The sequence below is a fragment of the Lissotriton helveticus genome, chromosome 1_1 (genome assembly GCF_964261635.1).
Source record: "Lissotriton helveticus chromosome 1_1, aLisHel1.1, whole genome shotgun sequence".
NCBI classification, from domain to species: domain Eukaryota; kingdom Metazoa; phylum Chordata; class Amphibia; order Caudata; family Salamandridae; genus Lissotriton; species Lissotriton helveticus.
The window spans coordinates 1,818,109,036-1,818,132,145 of NC_136057.1; the positions used below are offsets into that span (position 1 = coordinate 1,818,109,036).

Below are 23,110 nucleotides of genomic sequence, written 5' to 3' on the forward strand. Positions count from 1 at the left end.
TTTTTGCTGGCGTCGTTTCAGGTTCGCTGGGATCCTCAGAAAACGTATCAAAGTTAATGAAATAGCCAGAGGCAGTTCTGTCAATTGTAGGGATTGCATCAAGATTTGTTAAAATAACTGGAGCCACTTGATCATATGTTACTTCCTTGTAGACTGGTGTTTCTTGAAGAACTGTTATTTTGGTCTCAAGAGGTACAAGTTCCTTAGCTTTGTTGCATAGTCCTTATCTCACTGCAGATTCCTCAAAGGTGATGAGTCTCTCAGTTTGAACCTCTTGGATTGTAGCTAGAGGAGTGCGTCTGCTACTTGGTCGGAGTCCACTTGGCCTACTGCTTAGTATTCGCCACATAGTGTGGTTTGATCCGGTCGATTTTAAACAAACCTGTTCTCCTTTTTAGCAGCAAGGGGCAGCAGTAAAACTGTTCTTGATCCATGGATTGCTAGGACAGGTACTGGTTGTCTGTAAGAAGGCCCAAATTCCTTCTTGTCCGCGATCTTTTCTCTGACTAGATCACCAAGCTTTGGGATCCAGACAGGCCTTGCTGGGACGGTTTGTTTTTCTCCAGTGGTGGTTGGCTTCAGGAACACGTTGCTTTGTTTCGTTCTTAATTCATTTAAGTCCTGTAAAACAGCCAAACGATCTTTGATATCAAATGTTTTTTGTTCCACCACTGATGTCTGACCAACATTGTTGTCCCAAAAAGGACCTCATGTGGAGTGATACCCCCTGGAGAACTTCTTGGCAAGTAATTTAAACTACGTTGGACACTTATTAGATGTTTGACCCACCCGTCACCCGAACCTAATACCCTAGCTGTTATAGATTGCTTTATGTCCCGGTTTTTCTCCAGAACCGAATTTCCCTCGGGATGGAATGGACTAGAATACCGCAATGCAACGCCCAAACTGGCCATGGTTTCTTTGTAAGCTTGAGAGCTAAACGCAGGACCCTGGTTAGAATGTAGCGTGCCAATTGCAATATCTGTCGATAAAGACTCGTAAATCTTTTATATCAGTTTGAGCGTCAGCCGAGCGCTGCGGCCACATCCAGAAGAACCTTGAACACGAATCCACTGCGACCATGATATATATATATATATATATAGTTACCATCCCTCTGTAAGGTCCCTTACACAAGCTAATGGTTTATCTGAAATTAACAGGGGTGTCTGCGCAGGACGTTTCACAGTAGAGACTTTCATCTTTTGACATATTTCACAATCCAAAACATAGTTCCGGGTCTGTAACCTCATTCGTGGCCACAAGTATCTCTGTTTTAATAACGATACTGTGGAGGAAACACCTGCATGAGCAGAGGCGAGCCTTTCATGTGCTGCTAGGATACTTCCTAATCTATTTTCCATGTTTGGAATTGCCCTATCCCCCACTCCAGGGATTCGAGCAAACGGAACATTATTCACATCAGTTATATACGAGTATTTGAGTGGAAACTCTTTAGGTTATGTACTACCGCTGTCTTTGCTTGTAGCATTGATGGTCAGCATTATTTCACTGTCTATTTTCGTTTTGAACGAGTGATTGCAGCTACGGAAGCCGATTGCACAGCCCCTTTCGCTAATTCATCAGCCAATGAATTCCCTTCAACGTGAACGCCATCACGTTGATGAGTCGCCACTGATGCTGCTTCTCCTTTAATATTAGATAATATTATTGATGAGACCTGGGTGAATTTTTTTTAGTAACTTCATGCCTAATTTCAGAGCAGACTCTGCCCCGTATTCGTTTTGAATCTGTTTCAGGACGTCCAGTATTACCGCCATAGACGGAACACCATGTGTTTTAGTGTAGATAGCGGCGTAGACTGTACCCCAGTCCTCCAGATGTGGTGTGATCCCCATTGGTAAACAGAATGTTAAAATTCTGTGTTTCTTATGAGGGCTAGTATTAGGAAATACTGCTTAGATTTGAGTCATTTTTTGAGCTATCCAGAATGGAATTTGTTAACGTTTTATGGGTATTTTACCCATGACTGCATGTAAAGTCTGTGGTGTAATTTTTTGTGTATTCCCTGGTGAGAGGTTTGTTGTGGAATAACTATTGTAGGTTGGACTGCGAGAGTCCGCATGACATATTGAACCAATTGTCTGTAGATTTTGATTAACTCTTGGAGTTGAGCTAGTAAATCTTCATCTGACATTTCTTCAATGTCACGATGTGGTGCATAGCCAGCTAAAACCGGCCATGTTGCTCCTGGTCTACCTAGTGGACCGAGCCTGGTAATGTGATTTAAATGTTTTAGGGCGCCTTTAAACCAGAGCTCATGCTCCTGGTATGTGAGTGGAATTTCAATATCCTCGAAAGGAATATATTCCTCTGGTGGATCATCTTCTTTGTAGAAGTGAAACAAATGTGTTACTGGATTTGATTTTGGGAATACTATCCATGAATAGAATACCTCTGTCTGGTGATATTCATGTGCCTCTATCACAAAAACTGCTCTACCACCTCTTGATGATAGGCCATGTTTTATAAGTTTTATAGTGATGGTTTTCCTTAAATTTGAAGGAATGATTACAGCATTCACGTCGGTTTCAGAAAAATCTGTAAAGTTAAAAACTGGTACGGCGTCTCCGCCTGTAACTGCTGCCAAGGCGTTATCCTAGTCAGCCATGTCAATGAAAGTTTGCAGAGCAGGCTTCAGGGAAACAAAGATAAGGTGCACAATACTTTGGAACACTGTATCCTTCAACGTTGAACATACCAAAAAGCTAATACATAGGATTTTTGTCCTACTCAACAATGGCGGATATTATCCCTTACCCACTCCAGACGTCTATTGGAGTATTATGAGTAAAGGGTATCTGAGAAAGGCACGACTCAGTTACTTCAGTATCTAGCGTTAAATTAGTGCCTTACCAAACTGTTGGGTGCCATGTAGTGTAGTTCCTATATCCCTAATAGGCTCTGCGCATTGGAATAAAATACACTATTAATTTGACATGGGACTGTGGTCAGTATGTCTCTATCGAGTACATTAAACTTAATTGTGTGTTCCGGCTAACTCAGAGGTCACTAGGCACTTTCACTAATAAACAAGAAGGGATTAGTCTCTGACAACAGCATAAACATGACACCTTTGTTTCCCTTAGAGTCGTAACAATATCTTCGGAGTCGTGGAAACAATAGATAACTATTTCACTCAGTCAATTGTGCATGCTTGGTTTCTACAGAGTTTGCACAGAAAATAGAGAGACGGGCATTTCAATACAAACTGTTTATTGAACAGTCTTTTTCTTATGCAAGAGAGGTGAACTGCTACAATCGTTAGACAGAATGCGAAGTATGCGTACAGAGTAAACAGTAATATAAAATACTGTAATAGCTTTGTCTGTTGCTATGACCTATATAAAAATACATACATAAATAACACATGATAAAATACTCAACTGGTGCTTCTAAAATACGCCTACCCCAGTGTACCTAACCTCGGTCTAGTACGAGGGAAGAAGTAGGAGCTGTCTTTAGCTATAGTTTAGTTTTGCCAAGAATTGCCAAATGTTTCTCTAGGTTTTAATCAGCTCCATACCTTAGAGTGAGAGAGGTTGGTATCTCTTTCCCGGAACTCGATTTCCCAACATCCCGTAAGGGGAGTCCGAAACACTGGAGCTGCATTCTCGGCAGGAGGATGACCGCTTCTGGTTAGTGCTGGGGAGTTGGCTTCCTTCGGCACTTGCTGTGGCGAGCTGCGTCATGCAAGTAGGTAGTCGAACTGCACCAAACCACACCTTGCTTTGCCATAGCAAGTGAAGGTATATTTATACCTTGAAGGTGTTCTGGAATGCCAGTATTGACGTAAACGTTGGGCATATGAACGTCATGAATGAACTCCTAAGGAATAGATGTTCATGCATAATAAATGAGTTCTTGGAGAAATCAATATCCAGGCAAGGGGAAGTCCCTAAAGCTTAAGAGTCTGGTTTTCCAAGAAATCGTTGTGATGTAGATGAATGGGTGTAAGTAGCCATGCCTGTATTTGGGTAGCATGGGCTATGCCTATATAAGGACTGGATTTCTATGCCTATTTATTTATGGGTTTGTAATGCGCCGGAATCACACCCGGAGGTGTATCTCAGCGCAATGCTGTTACGAGGAGAGTGCGATGAAATGAGGCGTTAGTATTGAAACAGCACTGTTTTTAAACTTTTCCTGAAAATTAAGTGGCTGGTGCATTGCCTAAGGGAGACAGGGAGGCTGTTCCACAGCAGAGGGCCCATAACAGAGAGGGCGCGTCCTCCTTGTCTGGCCTTTCTGACTCTGGGAACCTGAGGTAACAACTGGTTACTAGAGCGGAGGTTGCGTGTGGGGCGATGAGGGACAAATCTATCGGCCAGATAGAGCGGTCTCAGATTATGCAAGCTTTTATGCACCGCACAGCAGGTCTTAAATTCGATACGTTTTCGAATTGGTAACCAGTGTAGCTGGTCAAGAAGGGGCCGGGACGGAGTTCTGGGAGGGGCGTTTACCACCAGTCGTGCGGCGGTGTTCTGCACTACCTGAAGTTTGTTCAAAATGCCCTCATTAGCCGCCAATAAAAGACCAATACAATAGTCCAGGCGACTCAGCACGAGAGCCTGAACCAGTCTACCTAGAGCGATCAGGTAGGAGGGGGAATACATTCCGAAGAAGACTGATGACGTGAAAACAGGACCCCACAATGATGTTGGTATGATATTGAAGTGTGAGGTCCTGGTCGAGACGGACCCCCAGATTTTTTACCACCTGTTTAGGAGAGGGGGCCGCTCCTAGGCTAGCAGGCCACCAGTCTGGAGTCCACAGAATTTTAGCTTCCCCGAACAGCATGATTTCGGACTTTCCCACATTGCATTGGAGAAAGTTATTGGCCATCCAGCTGGAGACCGCCGTCATGCCGTTCGAGAAAGCTTGCCTTACCGCAGAAGTAAAGGTTTTAAAGGTGAACAACAGCTGGGTATCATCAGCGTAAGATATGGGTACAAACCCATAGGATCTCATGATTTCAGCCAAAGGAACAACATAAACATTAAACAGCGTAGGGCTGCGACAGAAGCCCTGCGGAACTCCTTTAGTGATTTTGGATGAGGCGGAACTAAATGCCCCCATGTTCACCCGCTGGGTACGATCTGTTAGGAAGCTAGCAAACCACGCCAGAGCAGATTTTTCTAGTCCAATCTCCTCCAGCCTTTTTAAAAGGATGGCATGGGATATGGTGTCGAATGCTGCTGACAAATCCAGCAACACCAACACCACAGACAGACCTCTGTCTAAGGACATACGTATGTTATCCGTGACAGATAGTAGGGCGGTTTCGGTACTATATTTCGGCCTGAACCCAGATTGGGAGTGGTCCAGGCACCCGACCCGCTCAATGAAACTCGAGAGATGGTAATTAACATGTTTCTCCATTAATTTACTAAGATAAGACAGGAGAGAGATAGGCCTCAAATTAGACATATCAGACCAAGGGACTGATGTGTTTTTCCTAATGGGTTTTACTAGGGCGTTCTTCCACTCCGATGGAACTGAACCTTCAGATAGAGAAAGATTGATCAATGTCTGAATAGTCGGGCTGAGTGTGTCTCCTATTAGATACATCACTCGGGCATGGACAAGGTCCGCCGGACATCCTGATTTAACTGTGCCAATCAGATTATTGACATTATCCAATGTGATCTCAGGTATAGCGGACATTTTTATGGAACTAATGTCTACAGTCCCCTGTAATGAGCCCTGGGGAGGATCACTGGTGTCGGCTACAAGTCTTGATTGAGCGATTTTTTCGTAGATGGACTCAATTTTATTCAGGCAATGTGAATTATACCTATATAAGGGCATGAATCAGGAAATGCATAGGGAATCTAAATCAACACACAACAGTGCCACTTGTATGTCCATTTCGAATTTGTGAGTCAGGACTCCATAGCCATTGAGGCTACAATTCCCATGGGGCAACCCTCCCCTCTCTTACATCGTTTCCTGTGCGGTTGGCACTGCACAATCCCACAGAGCATCTTTGCACAAATCCTAAATGTTTGAAACCCTACTTCCCTGGTTCAGAGCTATGGACACAGTCTGGAGGCATGTCCATTATAATGAGCCACTGCTCCTGGAAAACTGGTTATGTGGGTTTTCCCCCTCTAGAGGAGATGGCAGCCTATCTACCTACATAAAGGAGTGAGCAATCTAAGGTGTGACTTGCATATGCATCTGAGGCGGCAGTAGCTTCTTTGGAGCTGGCCATCTGCTGCCACAGTTCTCTGGCCATCCTGCTGGAGGAGGTCACACCTACTTACACAAATAATTCTTTAGCTCCCCGTTCCTGGGAGTGCTTAACACATCCTAGAAGGAGAACAACAGGCTGGCTCAGGTGACCACTCCTTTAGTTAATAAGAAAAGGCTACTTGAAGTTTGGGGCAAGAAAGTGGTGGCTTTCTAAAGTCACCTTTGCATTAAAAGTTACTTTAAATCTGACTTCAGCAATACGTCTGGGTTAATGTGAATACTAATTAGATACTCTGAGTACTATAATTGCTGGTCCTAGCTTTTCTATCTACAGTGAAAAAGACTATTACGAGTTTTCGCTGACAAGACATTTAAAACATAAAAGGGACAAATCCTCCTTTTTAATATTTAGCACCCTGCCTTTTGGGCCGCTAAGGTGTTCTATTGGGGTGGCTTATAAATATTAAAATAGAAGGCTTTGACTTGCCGAAAGGATTGATTTTGCCACGTCAGGTTGGCAGTTTGAGCTGCCCGACTAGGCTGCAGTGACAGACGGAGAGTCATGTTTTCAATTTGTCACTGCAGTCCATTAGTGACATTTAGCTTACTAGCCCTGGGTACACTTTGAACCATAAACAAGAGACTTATAGGCAGGGTAAATATGCCAATGAGGTATTAGCCAATTGCACATACAATTTGAGGGGTCAGAACACATGCACTGGAGGCTGGTCGACAGGCCCAGTGCACGTCAAAGTTAAAAAACTAGCAGCATCAGTCCAAACGTTTGCGGGGGTATGACCATACAAAAAGACAATGTTGTACCCATACATATCACTAATTGCTCAGTGGGCTGCCTCTTTCAATTAGACCCCAAAATGAGTTGTTCCGGTTGGCATCTCTACCCACCTCTTTCCTGTTTTGAGCCACCATTAGACACACAAGCAAAGGGGGAAAAAAGCTCAGAAAAGACATACATCTGTACTGGAATTCCTAAAAAAAAAAAAAAAGCTGAGGGATGGTTTGGCATGTTTCTTATGTGAACAGGGTATCCTTAGGTGAGAACATTTGCCGGTTTTACTGGGGGCACGTTAAGGTGCTTTAGGGAAAATTTGATGTGCATATTTGGTGGGAAATAAATTCTGACATTTCGACAGGCATGGAAAGGGTATGCAAGGTTTTTGTGCAACATGTTAGACTTTTCATGTTGATGTGATGTTATTTTATCACTCTATCACAATCATACAGGCACAGATGTAGTATAAGAGCTCACTGTTATTTTTTTCATTTTTTTCCCGTTTTGGAAACTTATCTTTTGGTGCAACCACCACAGACTTCTCTTAAGAATGCACTAAAAGCGTGTCTAGTTAGGTTTTCTTTTTTTATTGTGATGTATCAGGGAGGATAACCAGGCTGCCAATGGATGTGGTTTGACATTGGAAAGCATAAATCCACCCATATATGTATGGAGTGCAATCTTATTCCTTCTCCCGTAGCATGTTGAAACTTGGCATTATTCAGAGATAAAATCCCTGTACTGATAACTCCCAGTACATCATTGTCTATATTATCATTGCTTTGCATTAGGACACAATCACTTGAATATGCTAAAGTAATGAACCAGATCTCTGAAGTTACCATGTCATTGAATAGGCCATAGAGTCAAGTCTTCGTGTTCTGTAACTCTTAGTCCTGTTTTTAAAAAAGGGATAAACATGACAACAACACGCAGCATAAAAAGAAAAACATAGACTGCAGGATGCAGTCTCTCATGGACATTGGAAACCTAGAAACAGTTCCTTACCTAGCCTGTTTGTGAAATATTCAGTACTTTATTCCATACCTGAAGGTTTTATATAATTATGCGTTGAATGTATGGTATTGATGATCACTTTAGATCCCAAAATGATCCATCAGGACCTGAATTGCGTTGCTTTTTTGTGCTCATGGATTTGTTTTTTGTCTCCTTAGAACTCAAGGCTGAAATAGAGAAACTAAAATCGGCTCAATTGAGTACTCCAAATATTAACCCTGATGAATACAGGCATTGCAAACAAGAAATTGCATCTCTAAGGGTGAAACTGAATCAGCAGATGTTGGAAATGTCTGATATGCAACGGTAATCAACATATGCTTCTCACTTTTTGCTCATTGTAACATGTCTGGAAACAGTAACATGCAGCATCATTGTGCCAAACTTTGAAAACATGATTTGTATTGGTTTGTTTTATTTTACTAACAGAGCCTGGAAGGAAAAACTAGAACAAGCAGAAAGAAGAAAAATGGAGGAAACTAAAGAGTTGCAGGTACTTGCATGTGTATGTCTGTAAAGCTACATTTTCAATTTAAGTGTGCCTTTGCTTTTGAGGGGATTTTCACTTTTAAGTTCTCAGAATGCAAGATTGCAGTAGTTATTAAGAGCCCAACATGTTACCGTTGGCATATCTGCTTTCTGTATTGTTTTATCTCCAAATTTATAGAAAACGTTTACAAACCATATAGTTGAAGATAATACAATTTTTCTCTTTAAAGCCAATCAGGGGCCCAACATAGGTATTTCTTGATTTCGATGTTAAAGGTAAAACTGTTTCTTGGTGGACAATATGCAGTTTGATTTTCTACTCTACTGCTACATCTTTTGGTTTAAAAATGTACAATGATTTGTCTTTAGGCACACCACACTTGAACCAAATCAGTTTACACTAGAGTTCCTCCACTGGATAACTTTTGACCTGCACATAAACTTCTTTGCACTCTCTTTTGAAGCATTAATGAATGGATTTCAGACATGAGGACAATGTAAGATTTGTCAGAGGCAAGTTGGACTACTGTAGGGAAGTCTATTTGTATGTTTAAAAAGACACCAACATTACAAAAGTCTATTGAAGGAAACCAGAGCTATGATTTTTTTAAAGGTAAGTAAAGTCTTTTAAGTGCAATAAATTGTTGTCATCTGCTTAGCAGGTTCTGTGCCAATGGGCCAGAACGACTACCAATCTTCTCGTGGATGGGCCAGAACAGGTTGGGAGCCAGCCACAGGGACCACTTGGATTCCGGGAGACAGCTGCCTGTTGAGGCCAGCATTCTCAGGGTCCTCAGTGAACCTTTCTCCTTTACCACAGTCAAGTAAAGAAGTGGTCCTGATGCTGGGGGTACAGTATGCTGAGGATGCCGGAGATGCTTGACTTATAAGTAAGCTAAATAAGCCAATCAGGTATTAGCTAATTAACATAACTTTGAGGGGTCAGAGTACATGCATTAGAGTGAGTAGGTTGATGATAGTAAAAGAGAAACTTTCCTACCAATACCACTTACTTTTGTTTTACATTTCCGTCTGAGCACTGTTCTGGTGTGCATCATTACAGACTGTTTGGAGGGAAGCACATTGAACTGTTTAACTTTCATTTGAAAGCAGTATAAATTAGTCTCTACTATAGGCAGCACACCTTAACCTCCCGTTTTATGATTTTTAAACTAACACAAGTCTCTTTTGATTGTCTGAAATGTGTTATTGATTCATATCTTTTATATAAATTTTCTTAACAAGCCTGAGACAAAGGACTTAAAAAGGGTCACATTGCCTTTTAAAAAAAAATTAATTGCAGGAATGTATTCATCATATCCACCTAGGGGCTTAGAGAAACGTTAGAGATGCCGCTCTTTATGAGATTAAGATTTGTAGTTTCCCTGCATACATCTAATTTCTGCCTAAAAATATATGATGACTAATAATATAGGGTTACTTTGAGAGCCTGCCATTTGTTTATTTAGCATCTATGGCCTTGCCTACGGGCGGATGGGGACTTACTGAGGCTCTTGTAGGTTATGGAGTGGAGGATCAGAATTATTTTGCTGAGTGCAAGAACATTAAAAAGAGAATTTTGCAAGTAGTTGTACATTTAAAAGTGATTTGTGAGTCCCAGTGGAGTGGGACTCACAAATCACTTGGAAATGTGCAACTAAATGCATAATTCTCGAATGCCTTATGTATGAAGATATACATATGTGGTACAAACTGTAAATGCAAAATAAATGTTACCTACTTTGGCTGAAGTAAGTACAATTTGACTAAATATTGTGATGGGCTTTTTCATACGCTATCTATGGTAAAATGTACCGGGACCTATTTTGGAGGTTGTATTTTAATATAAATATTGTGATTTAGATTAACTCTGAGCAAATTATTGGAGTTTGCATATTTTGGATTGTTTGGATAAATGAGTTCCTTGTGAACATTATTTCTCTAGCTTCAGTGCTTACCCAGTTCACAAGGATGTATGGGTCGCTCTTGTTCTTTATAATTCTTTCAGTAACATGGCACATTGCATCAGTGTTAAAATCATATTTCAAAAGTTGAATGGCTGGGCCTGTGTAGAGTACTTCATGAAAATTGTAGATCAAGAGAAGACTGCAATATGTCCAAGAACCAGAGTTTGTTCATGGCATTTCGGACACTTTCCATTTCTGGGTGCATTGTTACGTCAGGCAACATACAAATGTAATCTAAATAGTACCCATTTGACAAACATGCAACTTTGGTAAAGTGTTTTCTAATGGTTTAGATTATGATTCTATGAATACTTTGCCCCATATTGAAAGCTAAGCAAAATACTTATGGGTATTTAGCCTACATGTACAGATATTTCTGTCCTTCACTGCTAAGCAAAGTTTAGCCAAGAATGAAACATTTCCTAGCTGTCATAAAGGAAGGTTTCAGGTCTATTAGTGACACCGAAGCGAGGATTAGTCTTTATCTTTCTTCGTTTATTTAGATAGCAGCCATGTTTGATCCAAACATTATAACAAACAAAACTTCATTTCCCATAAAATCTAGGGAGCATGAAGGTGAAAAGTTCATCCAACAAGGATCCATAATGTGGCTTTAGCCACGTTAGTCCCCTCTTCCTTTCCCTCTTTCTTCCTGCGACAAAAGACAGATTTGGAAGATTTTACTCCTGTTTGCAAGCTAATGAATCTGCAATTAAAAAAACAGGCTAAGACTATAATCCTTCCAGGGATTGTTCTAAACAAAGTGTGAGAAATCCGTACCTTTTCCTAGGGGTGTATAGGAAAACAATATGTTTTGTTAAAATAACCCTCACCCACCAAAAGGTCCCTTGGTGGCATGCTACATCTTCGGGTTTGTCCCGCCCCGCTGCCGGACGGGGCGTGCTACAACCGACTGAGATGTGGGATCACTTATTAGTGAGGTGATTCTATGTGTAGGTGTGAGAGTGGAAGGTTCAGAATCTAATGTAGTGAGTTAAAAATACATGGCTGCGTGTAAAGAACATTTTAATACTCCCTGTAGCTGGTATTAGTAAAAGTGGAAAGGAGGAATATATGCTATGATGAGCTGTTCCCTCCCTGGTCTACATGTTTTGAAGCCTTCCCCTAGGCTTCTTCTTCTGGGCCAATGCGGTTGATCCCTTCTACCACTCTAAAGAAAACCTATGTGGTCTGCCTGATCAATGTCTAAGTCTAATGTGCCTATTATAAGCATATGTCCATAGAATACCTAATTTGGTACATTCCTGAGAACAATATTGTTGGTGCCTAACAAAGCCCCCATGAGCTTAAACATGGGAAGGGAGGAGCACTTGTAGTCAATATAATGAAAGCAAAAAACTCCTTCTCCTGAGTTTGGCAGTTGATAAATAGTGCTAAATGCCCAAGAGGGCATTTGCATCAATGGGGGGGACTACATTGTTGCGTGGGTTACCAAATTTACACCTTAATATGTATCAGACCAAAAATTAGCATGAAAATATTGCAAACACAAAGATTAAAAGTTTCATACATTTATTTAAAAGTAATTTAAAAATAATAATGACACATTATTACAAAACAATTTCAATTTTGTGCACATTCGTCTTTGATGTTGGCCAGCTCAAATAAAAACTACAATTTTTTATAAAAAATGCCAGTGGGCATAAATACACAAGTCTACATGTACATCATAAGGAACAAACTTGTAGTCAAACAATCAACAAAGCTGCTCTCTCACCCTCTGCTCTGAACATCATCGGTGCCACGGGTAGGCATTGCTTTGGTGAGAGAGCAGCCGGCCACTGGAATTGTAGGAACTGTCGATGTGGTGGGAAGATTAGAACAGTCAGGTAAGCATCCTTGAGGTCCAATCTTACCAGCCAGTCGGGTTGTAGGAGGTCACAAAGAAGATGGATGCCCTCCATTTGGAAGTGACGGAAAACCAACCATTTGTTGAATTTCCAGGGATTGATCACTGGGCATTGGCCCCATCCCTCTTCTCCACCAGGAAGAGTTTGCGCAGAAAACCAGAAGGGTGAGGAGCAGTCCGAAGAATGGCTGCCTCCTGCTCCGAAAAACGGAGAGGGCATGGATGGGTCGGTTGGAATGGGGATCCATAGAATTCAATATGAAAACCCTGGACTGTTTGGAGAACTCAGGCATCCGACGGAATATCTTTCCCATCTGTCTATGATTTGCGCCAAACATCCCGCCAAACTTTTTTTTTAAAAGAGAGTTAGACTCACCGTGGGAGTTGGTGGAAGAGCCTCCACCCCAGGCACGGTCATTGGTATCCTCTGGTTAGGCAGAAGTTCCCAAAGCGGGAGGAGTCTTGTCATTGGCCTCTATGCAAGGGCTGGTGTAGGAAGCCGGCTCTTTATGTGATATATCAATAATCTGATATACCATGTAAAAAGTCCAGGGGTTCCCTTACTAGTACACAGGGCTTGCGATGCAATCCCAAAGTGCTTTATTAGGGGGTACTGTGGTCGAGCAACCTTAGGCTTAACACAGAGGAATGTAAGACCTTTCCAAATACACACAATGATTAATAAATGACAACACAACTCAAGATTTAGATCCACACCAATTTATAAAAAAATATCAAGTATCTTTATATATGTTCTGGCACCAAAATCAATATGATCAGGCAAGTGCATTTCGGAAATACAGTAGAAAACTGTTGCAGAAGAAAATGCTTAAACACCATCAAGTATTTACAGTGGAGGTCAATGTAAAATACACAATGGTAAACATTTCCCGTCAAACAATTTAGTATTGCAAGCAATAGGGGAAATCGGGTGGCGGGCAGAACCTACAAAACCATTGTGGTTGGTGGTAAAAGCACACAAGGTTTTGCAAGTTTTGTGCCAAGGGACACTTGGGGTCGGATTTGGTTTCTACTCTTTCAGAGCAGAGGTCTTTGGGGTCCCAGGACTCGAGTGAAAGAGGCAGTTTTGTACCTTGCCCAGGGTCTCTGGATGCAGGGATGCGTGGAAAAGTCTGTCACTGGGGGTGGGTGCGCCATAGATGCGCCTTGGTCGGTCCATCAGCGAATGACGGTTGTGCCCAGATGGTTTCTGCCACACAGTCGACACCACCAAACAGGAGATGCAAAATCACAGGAGCAGGGTAATTTCCGACCTCTGTCGCACGTGCTGTGGAGTGCCCTCTTGCTGAAGTGAAGACTGACTGGGTCGATGGCCGGGCTGGCTACCAACAAACCTTGGCTGCGATAAATTAAGTTGAAAGGGACCTCACAGGCTGAAGGTCTTTGGGAGTGAGGTATGGGTTCGGAATGTTGGCGTGAGCCAGCTGCCATTCTTGACGTGCTCCTTGGCACTTCTCTATGGGTCATCACCTCGACAGACCTAGCGCCGAGCACTTTGTTGCTGCTTCGGACTTGGCCTGCGATGAGCAGGTGACTGGTTCTTTGTCAAAGGCAGGCAGGCCTCCCAGGTTTCTCGAGTACAGCTGCAGGACAAGACTTTTTTGGTGCAGGAGTTGGAGACAACAGGCAGGCCGGCATGGTTGGTGCCAAGTCAGACTCACATCTTCTCTTTACGACTCTTCTGTGTCCTTCAGCGAGCATGATCTGTTTCTCTGGTGTCAGGGACTCACCTAAATATGTAATTTAGGGGCATTAGGGGAGTGTAGGGTAGTAGCCAATGGGTTACTGACCCATTCTGGTCACTACGCCCCCTATGTGACCACTTCCTGTGGGAAGTGGACCTAACCTTGTCCCGAATGTCTAGGTTTGCCATCAAAAAGATGGCTACCTCTGAAAATGTCTGTCTACCTCCCAGTTAGCCAACCATTTGGGTGGTACTAGCCGGGGGGTAGCACGCCTACCTGACTCGGTAATTTTCCCACCTGTCATTGTGCCAAGTGGGCTGTGGACAGGGGGGCAGTGGCTTCTTCTGCTGTGAGGGGAGCCATATTCGCATTCCAAAAGTGGCGGCTCCTTTGAAGCTCGCATGCCAAAAGCAGGCCGATCAGCAGGCCATCCTGTGGACTTGGGTGTTACACCCTCTTCCTGGGCAGGCTTTTGTTTCTGACCTCCTCAGAGCAAAAGACTCTCACCATAGGAGGCCATAACAGTGTCTCAGGTTGCAGGCTGTCACAATCCAGTCGGCAAGCACACCAGAGGCTGGTAGGTGTTCGGGGGAACCTCTAAGGTGCCCTCAGAGTGCATGTATTGATAAATCCAACACTGGCATCAATGTGGGTTTATGAAGATGAGATGTTTGGTACCAAACATCCCTATTTTCAGTGAAACCATCATGTAGCTGTGGAACTCGTTTTCACCAGTGCCCAGTACATGGTTTAAAATAGCTTCCCTGGTCACTTGCACTGGGAGTAATCGGACTGAGCAGCACAGGGGTATATCTACTCATGCAGATATGCCCTCGTATACAATTAGACTTTCCTGTTTTCAGTTTCTATTTTTGGTAAATTCTGGTGTTTTTTTCAGTGTTTTCCAGTGATTTCAATACCTTAAAAAACAGTGCTTACATATTTTTGCGCCATTAAAAACAGAAACTGTGTTTTTCCGGCCTTTATGGAACTCTGTGCTTTTATTATTGCTTGCTTTCTGCACTGTTAGTACATGGTATATAGCCAGTGTACGTACAGTGTATATGAGGTCCAAATGCATTTTTACAAATCAAACTAATCGTAGTACACCATACAGTACTTCTTCAGTGAGTCTTTTGTCATGCATGGTCGCTCTTTCCTTCTCAGGCGGGATGCCTGACTTTCACCTTGTGGACACCCTGCCGGGGTTTCTCACAGGGGAATACCAGGACGGGTTCCCTAAGCAAGCGCCAGGATGCCCTTTGGGTGACAGGTTTGCGCTATATAAGTACACCTACATTTACACATTTACATTTACAACATTGGCACTTGAGGGAGGCAACGCCAAAATAGCCAGTACACAATTTTCTAACTGTGGCCACCGGCATAGCTTTCCATGCCAATACTGGTGCACCTGAAGATTGCGATTCTCTGCGACAGGTTCTGCAACATATGCGTTGAACTGGGCGCATATGCCTTCCCCGTTATTGAAGCGGTAAAAAATGAGGCAGCACTTTTGAAACTCTGGAGAAAATTTCTCTTTATGGAAGAGCTCTATAACTTGTGCAGAGTACCACAGCGAGGCTTCATTGACTTTAAATGCCATGGTTGGTGAAGGGCTATTTCTCATATATTGTAAAATAACAGTTCCTAAATTGCTCCTCAACATTTCTTTGCTTACCACGTGGCAAGCACTCTAACATGGAACATGTTGCAGTGCCAAAGTCGCTAAAAGTGTCACCAAGCTTACTCACAAGGAGATGTTTTACATCTACACAAATGATGCTATACACTTCGCAGACAAGGGTGTTTTTAGACTCTAGATTTTTTATTATGTCCACTACAGCAGTCATGCTTTCCTGTAAAAATCTAAGAATGCAGTAGAGTGCACTTTCTTTCAAATCACCATCAATATGTGACCACAGTTCCTCACATTTCTAGCCGTTTGCATCATCACTCCGCAAATGTTCTGTAAACGATTGCAACATGGATAATATAGCATTCACGGCCTCTAGGACTGTGAACCACCAGCTAAGTGACACAGTTGGGATGACTTTCTTTGATTCCACACAAAGCGAGAAATATTTATGTTTTAGTTCCCAAGCATAACAAAACAGTGCACCAGAATGGACTAAAAAGTCAATAGCATTCTTCATTAACTCTGAAGATTGTAAAGATGCTTTCAGATTGCCATTTAACAAGTGGCAAGGATCTCTTACAGGGAGGCACTGCAGCTCCGGTATCGATTTTGAAAGGTCATCACACAACTTTTTCATATACGTAGCTCAATCACTACAAATACAAACAATATCACTCCAATCTTTGTTGAACTTGGTAGGAACTTTTTGCAGCAGCATTCCAAGTGACACTGCAGTTGTCACTGCAGCATTCCGCAGTTGGTCTTGAGTCCCACACATGTGGCAGGACATATATTAGATGGAACCTTTTCAAACGATCTGCGGATTGAAGTGGGAGAGCCAGCCTATACCCCTCTCCTGGTCAGATCATTATGCCATCCCTTTTAATTTTCTGTCCTTGGTATCAGCTACTGTCCCAGCTAACATAAGGCCAATAGAGGGAAAGAGAAATGTCAGCCTTATTAATAAGGAGGCTCTTTCTAATGTTTTTAAAAATGATCAGCTTTCCTCGCACATGGATGCTAATCTAGCGGCAGCTGAACTCTCTAAGTGGCTTTTAGCAGCTTTGGATATCATAGCTCCTATTAAGGACTATTATGCAGCAAGGAAAAAACCCTCTGCTCCATGGTTCTCTGATAGAAAGCGGAGGCAATCATGCCGTAGGCAGGAAAGTATATGGCGTCTAGACATGGCGCCAGCGGGCAGAGAGCTTCACAAACGGCGCCTGAGGGAATATAAAACAGCTATTATTGAGGAAAAAAAGTTCCTACTTTTTAAAGGTTACGGAATCCATTAAATCTCCTAGAGAACTCTTAAATTTCATCAACTCTCTTATTTCCCCACCTGTCTCTGACCTGATGGATTTCTCTCAAGAGCTCTGTGACAGAATGGCTGAATTTTTCCCGACCAAAATCACAGATCTATATTCCTCGTTGGAAACTTCCATGCTGAAATTGCCCTATCTGCTCCACTGAATTTACCCCACCTCCAGCCGAATGCTTGGCTACCATGGAGGAGTTACCAAGGCTACTTACCTTCCATCTTATGTCTCCAGCAACTATGGACCTCCTGTTATGGGGAATTACATTGAGGTGCCCACTGGACTCATGCCCTCTGAAGGTGTTAAAACAGGAAGAGAAGTTATTGTGCCCCACCTTACTGCATTACTTAATGTAGCCATTTCCGTGGGGCAGTACTCCACCTCCTGGAAGACTTCTGTAGTTAAAACGCTTTAAAAAAAGCCTTCTTTGGACCGAATGGAACTAAAGAATTATCGCCCTATTTCCCTGTTGCCAGTCCCAGCCAAACTTTTGGAGAAAGTTAAATTCTCACCTTAGCGCTTATCTAAAGGATTATCATTTTTATTGCGGTATTTAATAACATCCGGGTTCAGGTCGACGCAGGGCATACCCCACTGCTGATTCTTCTTGACCTCACCGCAGCCTTTGATACCCTGTCTCCGTTGAGGTTGGTGGAATGCCTCAAGGAGTTAGGGATCGAGGGCACGGCCCTCAAGCTACTTGCCTCCTTCCTCAGTGATCGGGTTCAGATAGTTAAAATGGGCCAATTCCACTAGTCTCCTAGCCCCCTGTTATGTAAAGTCCTGCAGGGCTCCTCGTAGAGCCCGACCTTTTTTAATATTTATGTTGCCCCGCTGGCTAGGGTTGTAAGGACCTTTGGATTTGAGGTGTTGTCTTATGCTGACGACACACAAATAATGGTGTCCATCACACATAGTATCAGGGAATCTGCTGCAAATTTCAAAAGTTGTATGCAGGCAGTCTCCTCCTGGATGGTCAAAAACTATCTTAGACTCAATGGGGAAAAGACAGCGGTCCTGATCTTCGGAAATCAACAGAACATCTGGTCCAACGACTGGTGGCCAGACACGCTTGGCTGTTGTCCCTGCCCTGTAGCCCATGGCAAAAATTTAGGGGTCATAGTGGACAATTCTCTTTCTCTAAATCTGCAGATTAGCAGAACAGTGTCTACTTGTTTTGGGATATCAGGATCCTCAGGAAAATGTCCCAGTTTCTTTCTGTTGCCGCACGAAAGCAGACAGCTATTGCCTTAGTGATGTCCAGACTGGACTATTGTAATGTCGTTTATTTGGGCATTAACGAGAGTATGGTCCGACGCTTGCAGTTGGTGCAGAATGCCGCTGCCAAGTTGGTGATGGACCTTTCAAAATATCACTCAGTCTCGGTCTCTCTCATTACCTTGCATTAGGTTCCTTTGGAACGAAGAACCCTATGCCTGACCCCTAATGCCTTCTATGGCCTAGGCCCTGCCTCTTTCAGAGGGCTGTTCCAGTGCCATCTTCCCACCAAGCAGCTTAGATCGGCAAGTAAAAATCTGCTGATAGTCTCAAGGTTCAAGAAGGCGAGATGGGGTGGCCATTGCCGCTGCTAGGCTGCGGAATTCCCTCCCTAATGATCTGTCGGGACAAGCACCCCATTCCCTTTTCCGCAGAGCTCTGAAGACCTGGCTATTTACACAGATATCAGTTTGAGCATATTTCTTAACTCTGTAACAGTGTCTCTCTTGCAGTGCCTTGGCGCCCTGGGGCTAATTTTGCCCTCTATAAATCCAATATTCATTCATTCATGCCACGTTTTCCAAAAGTCTGGTGTCCTGTTTTCAACAACAAAGGGGGTGGGAGCAGGCCGCTGACACGTCCAGCGTGTTTACCTCTAGCATCATGGTTCATGTAGTTCGTGTTTCTCGCTCAGTTCTCAGTTCATAGCCAGTGCTCGCATCATTATTTCAAAGCGCATCCCTAGACACGTGTTTCTGGATTATTCCTTCATCAGTAGGGAAAATTATTAACAGGTTTCTGGACATGCTGCCGTCATCTATCAGGATCAGTTCCGCTCTCAGCATGCAGGCGCTGCTCCCGAGCTAGTCAACTCGGCGGCTTACAGAAGCCATTTTTAACAACAAAGGGGGTGGGAGCAGGCCGCTGACACGTCCAGCGTGTTTACCTCTAGCATCATGGTTCATGTAGTTCGTGTTTCTCGCTCAGTTCTCAGTTCATAGCCAGTGCTCGCATCATTATTTCAAAGCGCATCCCTAGACACGTGTTTCTGGATTATTCCTTCATCAGTATTTTTCCCTACTGATGAAGGTATTAAACCAGAAACACGTGTCTAGGGATATGATTTAAGAATATACGGGCACTGGCCATGAACTTTTTGAACATTTGGTGATCCTCGAACTAAACGAAGAATAATTAACTGCAATGACCATTAGGCAATGGGGTAATCCGGCAGTGACATGTTCGCGGCTCTCCCAACCCCCTTTTGAATTGTATAAAATGGCTCCCGTGAGCCAAACGCTGACGAGCACTGGGAGATGCCTGCACACCGGGAGCGGTAATTGACCTGAGGAGATGACGGTGGCATGTCGAGCAACCTCTGAAAATATTTTTCCCTACTGATGAAGGTATTAAACCAGAAACACGTCTCTAGGGATATGATTTAAGAATATACGGGCACTGGCCATGAACTTTTTGAACATTTGGTGATCCTCGAACTAAACGAAGAATAATGAACTGCAATGACCATGAGGCAATGGGGTAATCCGGCAGTGACATTTTCGCGGCTCTCCCAACCCCCTTTTGTCCTGTTTTCACCAGTATCCCAGAGGCTTTGTGTTATGTTATGTTATGTTAATTAAAATTTGTTAAGCGCGCATACGCCCGAAGGCTTCTTGGCGCTGGAAAGAGATAAAGAACATAACAAGGGTAGAACAACAAAAGTCTCTATTTCAAATATGCCTGTGTGAATAGATGCGTTTTAAATGCCTTTCTAAAGGCAAGAAACTCCTTGCACTGCCTGAGAGCTGGCGGCAAAGAATTCCACAGGGTTGCTGCTAAAAAATGAAAGCTACTGCCTCCCTGTCGTTTCTTCTTGAAGCGAGGTACCTCAAGTAGGTCTTTGTGGGCTGACCTCAAGCTACGTGAAGGAACGTATCTGCCAATCAGCTGTTTGATAAAGGAAGGGCCCTTCCCTTGCAAAGCCTTAAAAATGATACAGCCAGCTTTAAATTCAGCTCTTTGAGCCACAGGAAGCCAATGCAAGGTCTCCAAGCCAGATCTGATCGAGACCCATTTGGGAACGTTACATATCAGTCTCGCGGCTTGATTCTGCAGATACTGCAGTCTTCTAAGTTGGCCTATAGGTAGGCCTAAATAGAGACTGTTGGAAAAATCAATATGGGAAAGGATTAAAGCCATGACCACCTGGATTAGGGCAGAGTGGGTGAGGAGGTGTGCAATTTTCCTGATTTTTCTCAATTGAAAAAAACCAGAAGACACCACCATACCGATCTGAGATTTTAAAGAAAGATCCTCGCTAAGAGTAACCCCCAGGCTCTTTACTGTTTGTGATTTCTTTGGGGGAAGGCCCATGTCCGTGGGCCAGAAATTGGGGCTCCAGCCAATTTCACTCTTACCGGGCAAAATCAGCTCGGTTTTCCCCGGATTTAATTTTAGATGGTTTAAAGACATCCAGTTCTGGATCAGAGTCATGGTTGATTGAAAATCCTCCACAGCACTTGGAGAATTGAGTGTAAAAACTAGCTGCAGATCGTCTGCATAGTTATATACAGTGACTTTGTGTTTACTCAGAGCAAAAAGAAGGGGCCGCATATACAAATTAAATAATAAAGGGGAAAGGGAAGAGCCTTGAGGGACCCCGCAGAAGGAATTAAGTTTAGGAGCTGAAAAAGATCCTAAACAGACAGACTGGGTGCGTTCGAATAGGAACGATTTCAACCATGCCAAAGCAGAGTCTCTAAGGCCTGCCTGTTCGACACGGTTGACCAGAATGGAATAGTCAACCGTGTCGAATGCAGCAGACAGGTCGAGGAGCACAAGGGCTTGGTGAAGGTTATTGTCAGCATTGGACCTCAAGATGTTCTGGACAGCCAATATGACTGCCTCAGTAGAATGGCCAGGCCGAAATCCTGCTTGGTTGGGTTGCAAATAGCCCGATTCCTCCACAAAATTTGAGAGGCAGTTGGTAACATGGGCCTCCAACATTTTGGACAGAAAGGGCAGCAGGGATATAGGCCGGTAATTCGTGAGGTCCGATGGATCCACACCAGGTTTCTTTGTGAGGGGTATCAATAAGGCCTGCTTAAAACTACTAGGAACTGTCCCTGAGATGAGCGAGTTATTTAGCAGGGACATCATACTATTAGGAATGGCACGACCAATTTCCTTCATGATTTGAGGGGGACAGACGTCCATAGGGGAGCCCGATTTGACTCTGGCTAATAGCTCTGAAAAGACTTTCAGGTCCATAAGGGGAAAGGAGTGTAAAGTTAGGGGATTAAAAAAAATGTCATCCACAGGGGCACACATTGGGAGTGTGGAGATGTGCTGTTTGATCAGTAAAAATTTTTCGTTAAAGAAATCATTCAGGGAATTGCATAAAGCTTGTGTAGGAACAACCGGAGGAGAAGTTCTTTCATCATTACAGAGGTCGTTCACTATCCTGAAGATTTCCTTTGACTTATTAGTAGAGTTTAAAATTTTGGATGAAAAATAGGCAGTTTTTTCGTTTAGTAATACTTTTTGATATGCCTTTCTTGCTAGGCAATAAGTAGCCCTGGCTAGGGGGCAATACTGAGAGCGCCATGCCCTTTCATGTTGCCTCACTTCCAATTTTAGTTTTTTTAGCTGAGGAGTGAACCATTTATGTGCATCCTTGCTCCTAGCACTACAAAGGCGAGTAGATGGAGCATAAATATTAATCGCAGAGGAAAGCCATTCTTTAAACCGAGAGTCAGCCTCCTCCACGTTAGTGCTCTCCAGGGGAAGAGAGGCATTTAGGAAATTTAAAAACATGGGCATATCCATGGAAGTCCATTTCCTAATGGTCCTACAGGTTTGTAGCTTAAATTGAGTGTTCTTATCTAGTTGGAAAGAAAAGCTTATACAGTGGTGATCTGACCAGCTGCAAGGTTTTATAGCTATTGAAGAGATAGGTAAATTCAGCGACCAAATTTGGTCGAGGCTGTGACCTTTCTGATGAGTCTCAATATCAATAAATTGTATCAAATTGAGATCAACAAGAAGTTCCTTTGTCTCAGCAGCTTGTGGGTCAGACACTGTATTATCAAACCAGAGGTTTAAGTCGCCAACCAAAAGGAGTTTGGAATGGTTGGTGACCAAAGGAGCCAATGACTCAGCTAAGGTAGAAGGGAATGTGGCCATATATTGCGGTGGACGGTACAGTAGCACCAGTACAAGCGTTCCGTTTGGGGTATCCAATTTAGCAACTAAGTTTTCTGTGTTGGGCAGAGGCAGAGATGACAGTTGTCTAAGTTGGTGTTTTTTGTTGACAATGATAGCTACTCCTCCCCCAGCTTTCCCTCCCGGACGAATGGCAGACAGAATGTAATAGTCCGCTGGTAACGCTGCTAAGATGTCCGGCAGTGAGTCCGGGGTAAGCCAGGTTTCGGATAGTAGCAACATGTGAAGATGTGAGTCTGTTAATAACAGGAAAATATCCGTTTGATGTTTAATCATGGAACGAGTATTTAAGTATTTACACTTAAATGTACAAGTAGTGCTGGGTGGGGTAGTGAGCATCGCATATTCAGGAACAGAGTCAGCTATCGACGTGACAGTGTTGCTAATGCCTAAGTGGGCGGTTCGTTTAGCCGTGCTGTGGGGAATGGGAGGACACATCAATGTTGTTGGACGTAGCGCTAGTAAATCAGCGGATGTGTATATGTAGGAGCAGGCGGAATCCCCAGCCCCTAGTCCCGGACGCGCCTACGTCGCGCTAGAGTCAAGCTCGTCCGCTGCGCTCCCTCCAGCACATTGCGTTTTATGTGAAGGAGCCTTGAGCAGCTGGACCGCTGCCTCAGGTCCCTGTGCTCTCGGACTCCTCCCAATA

General features: G+C 43.4%; 1 protein-coding gene across 1 annotated transcript in view; it reads left to right on the forward strand.

The window, feature by feature from the left end:
- KIF14 (kinesin family member 14) overlaps positions 1–23,110 on the forward strand; it is a 606,238-nt gene that overhangs the window by 154,576 nt on the left and 428,552 nt on the right. Inside the window, exons 12-13 of the mRNA XM_078641003.1 lie at positions 8,188–8,335; positions 8,459–8,522. Coding sequence (XP_078497129.1) covers positions 8,188–8,335; positions 8,459–8,522 — 212 coding nt within the window. The remainder of the gene's footprint in view (positions 1–8,187; positions 8,336–8,458; positions 8,523–23,110) is intronic.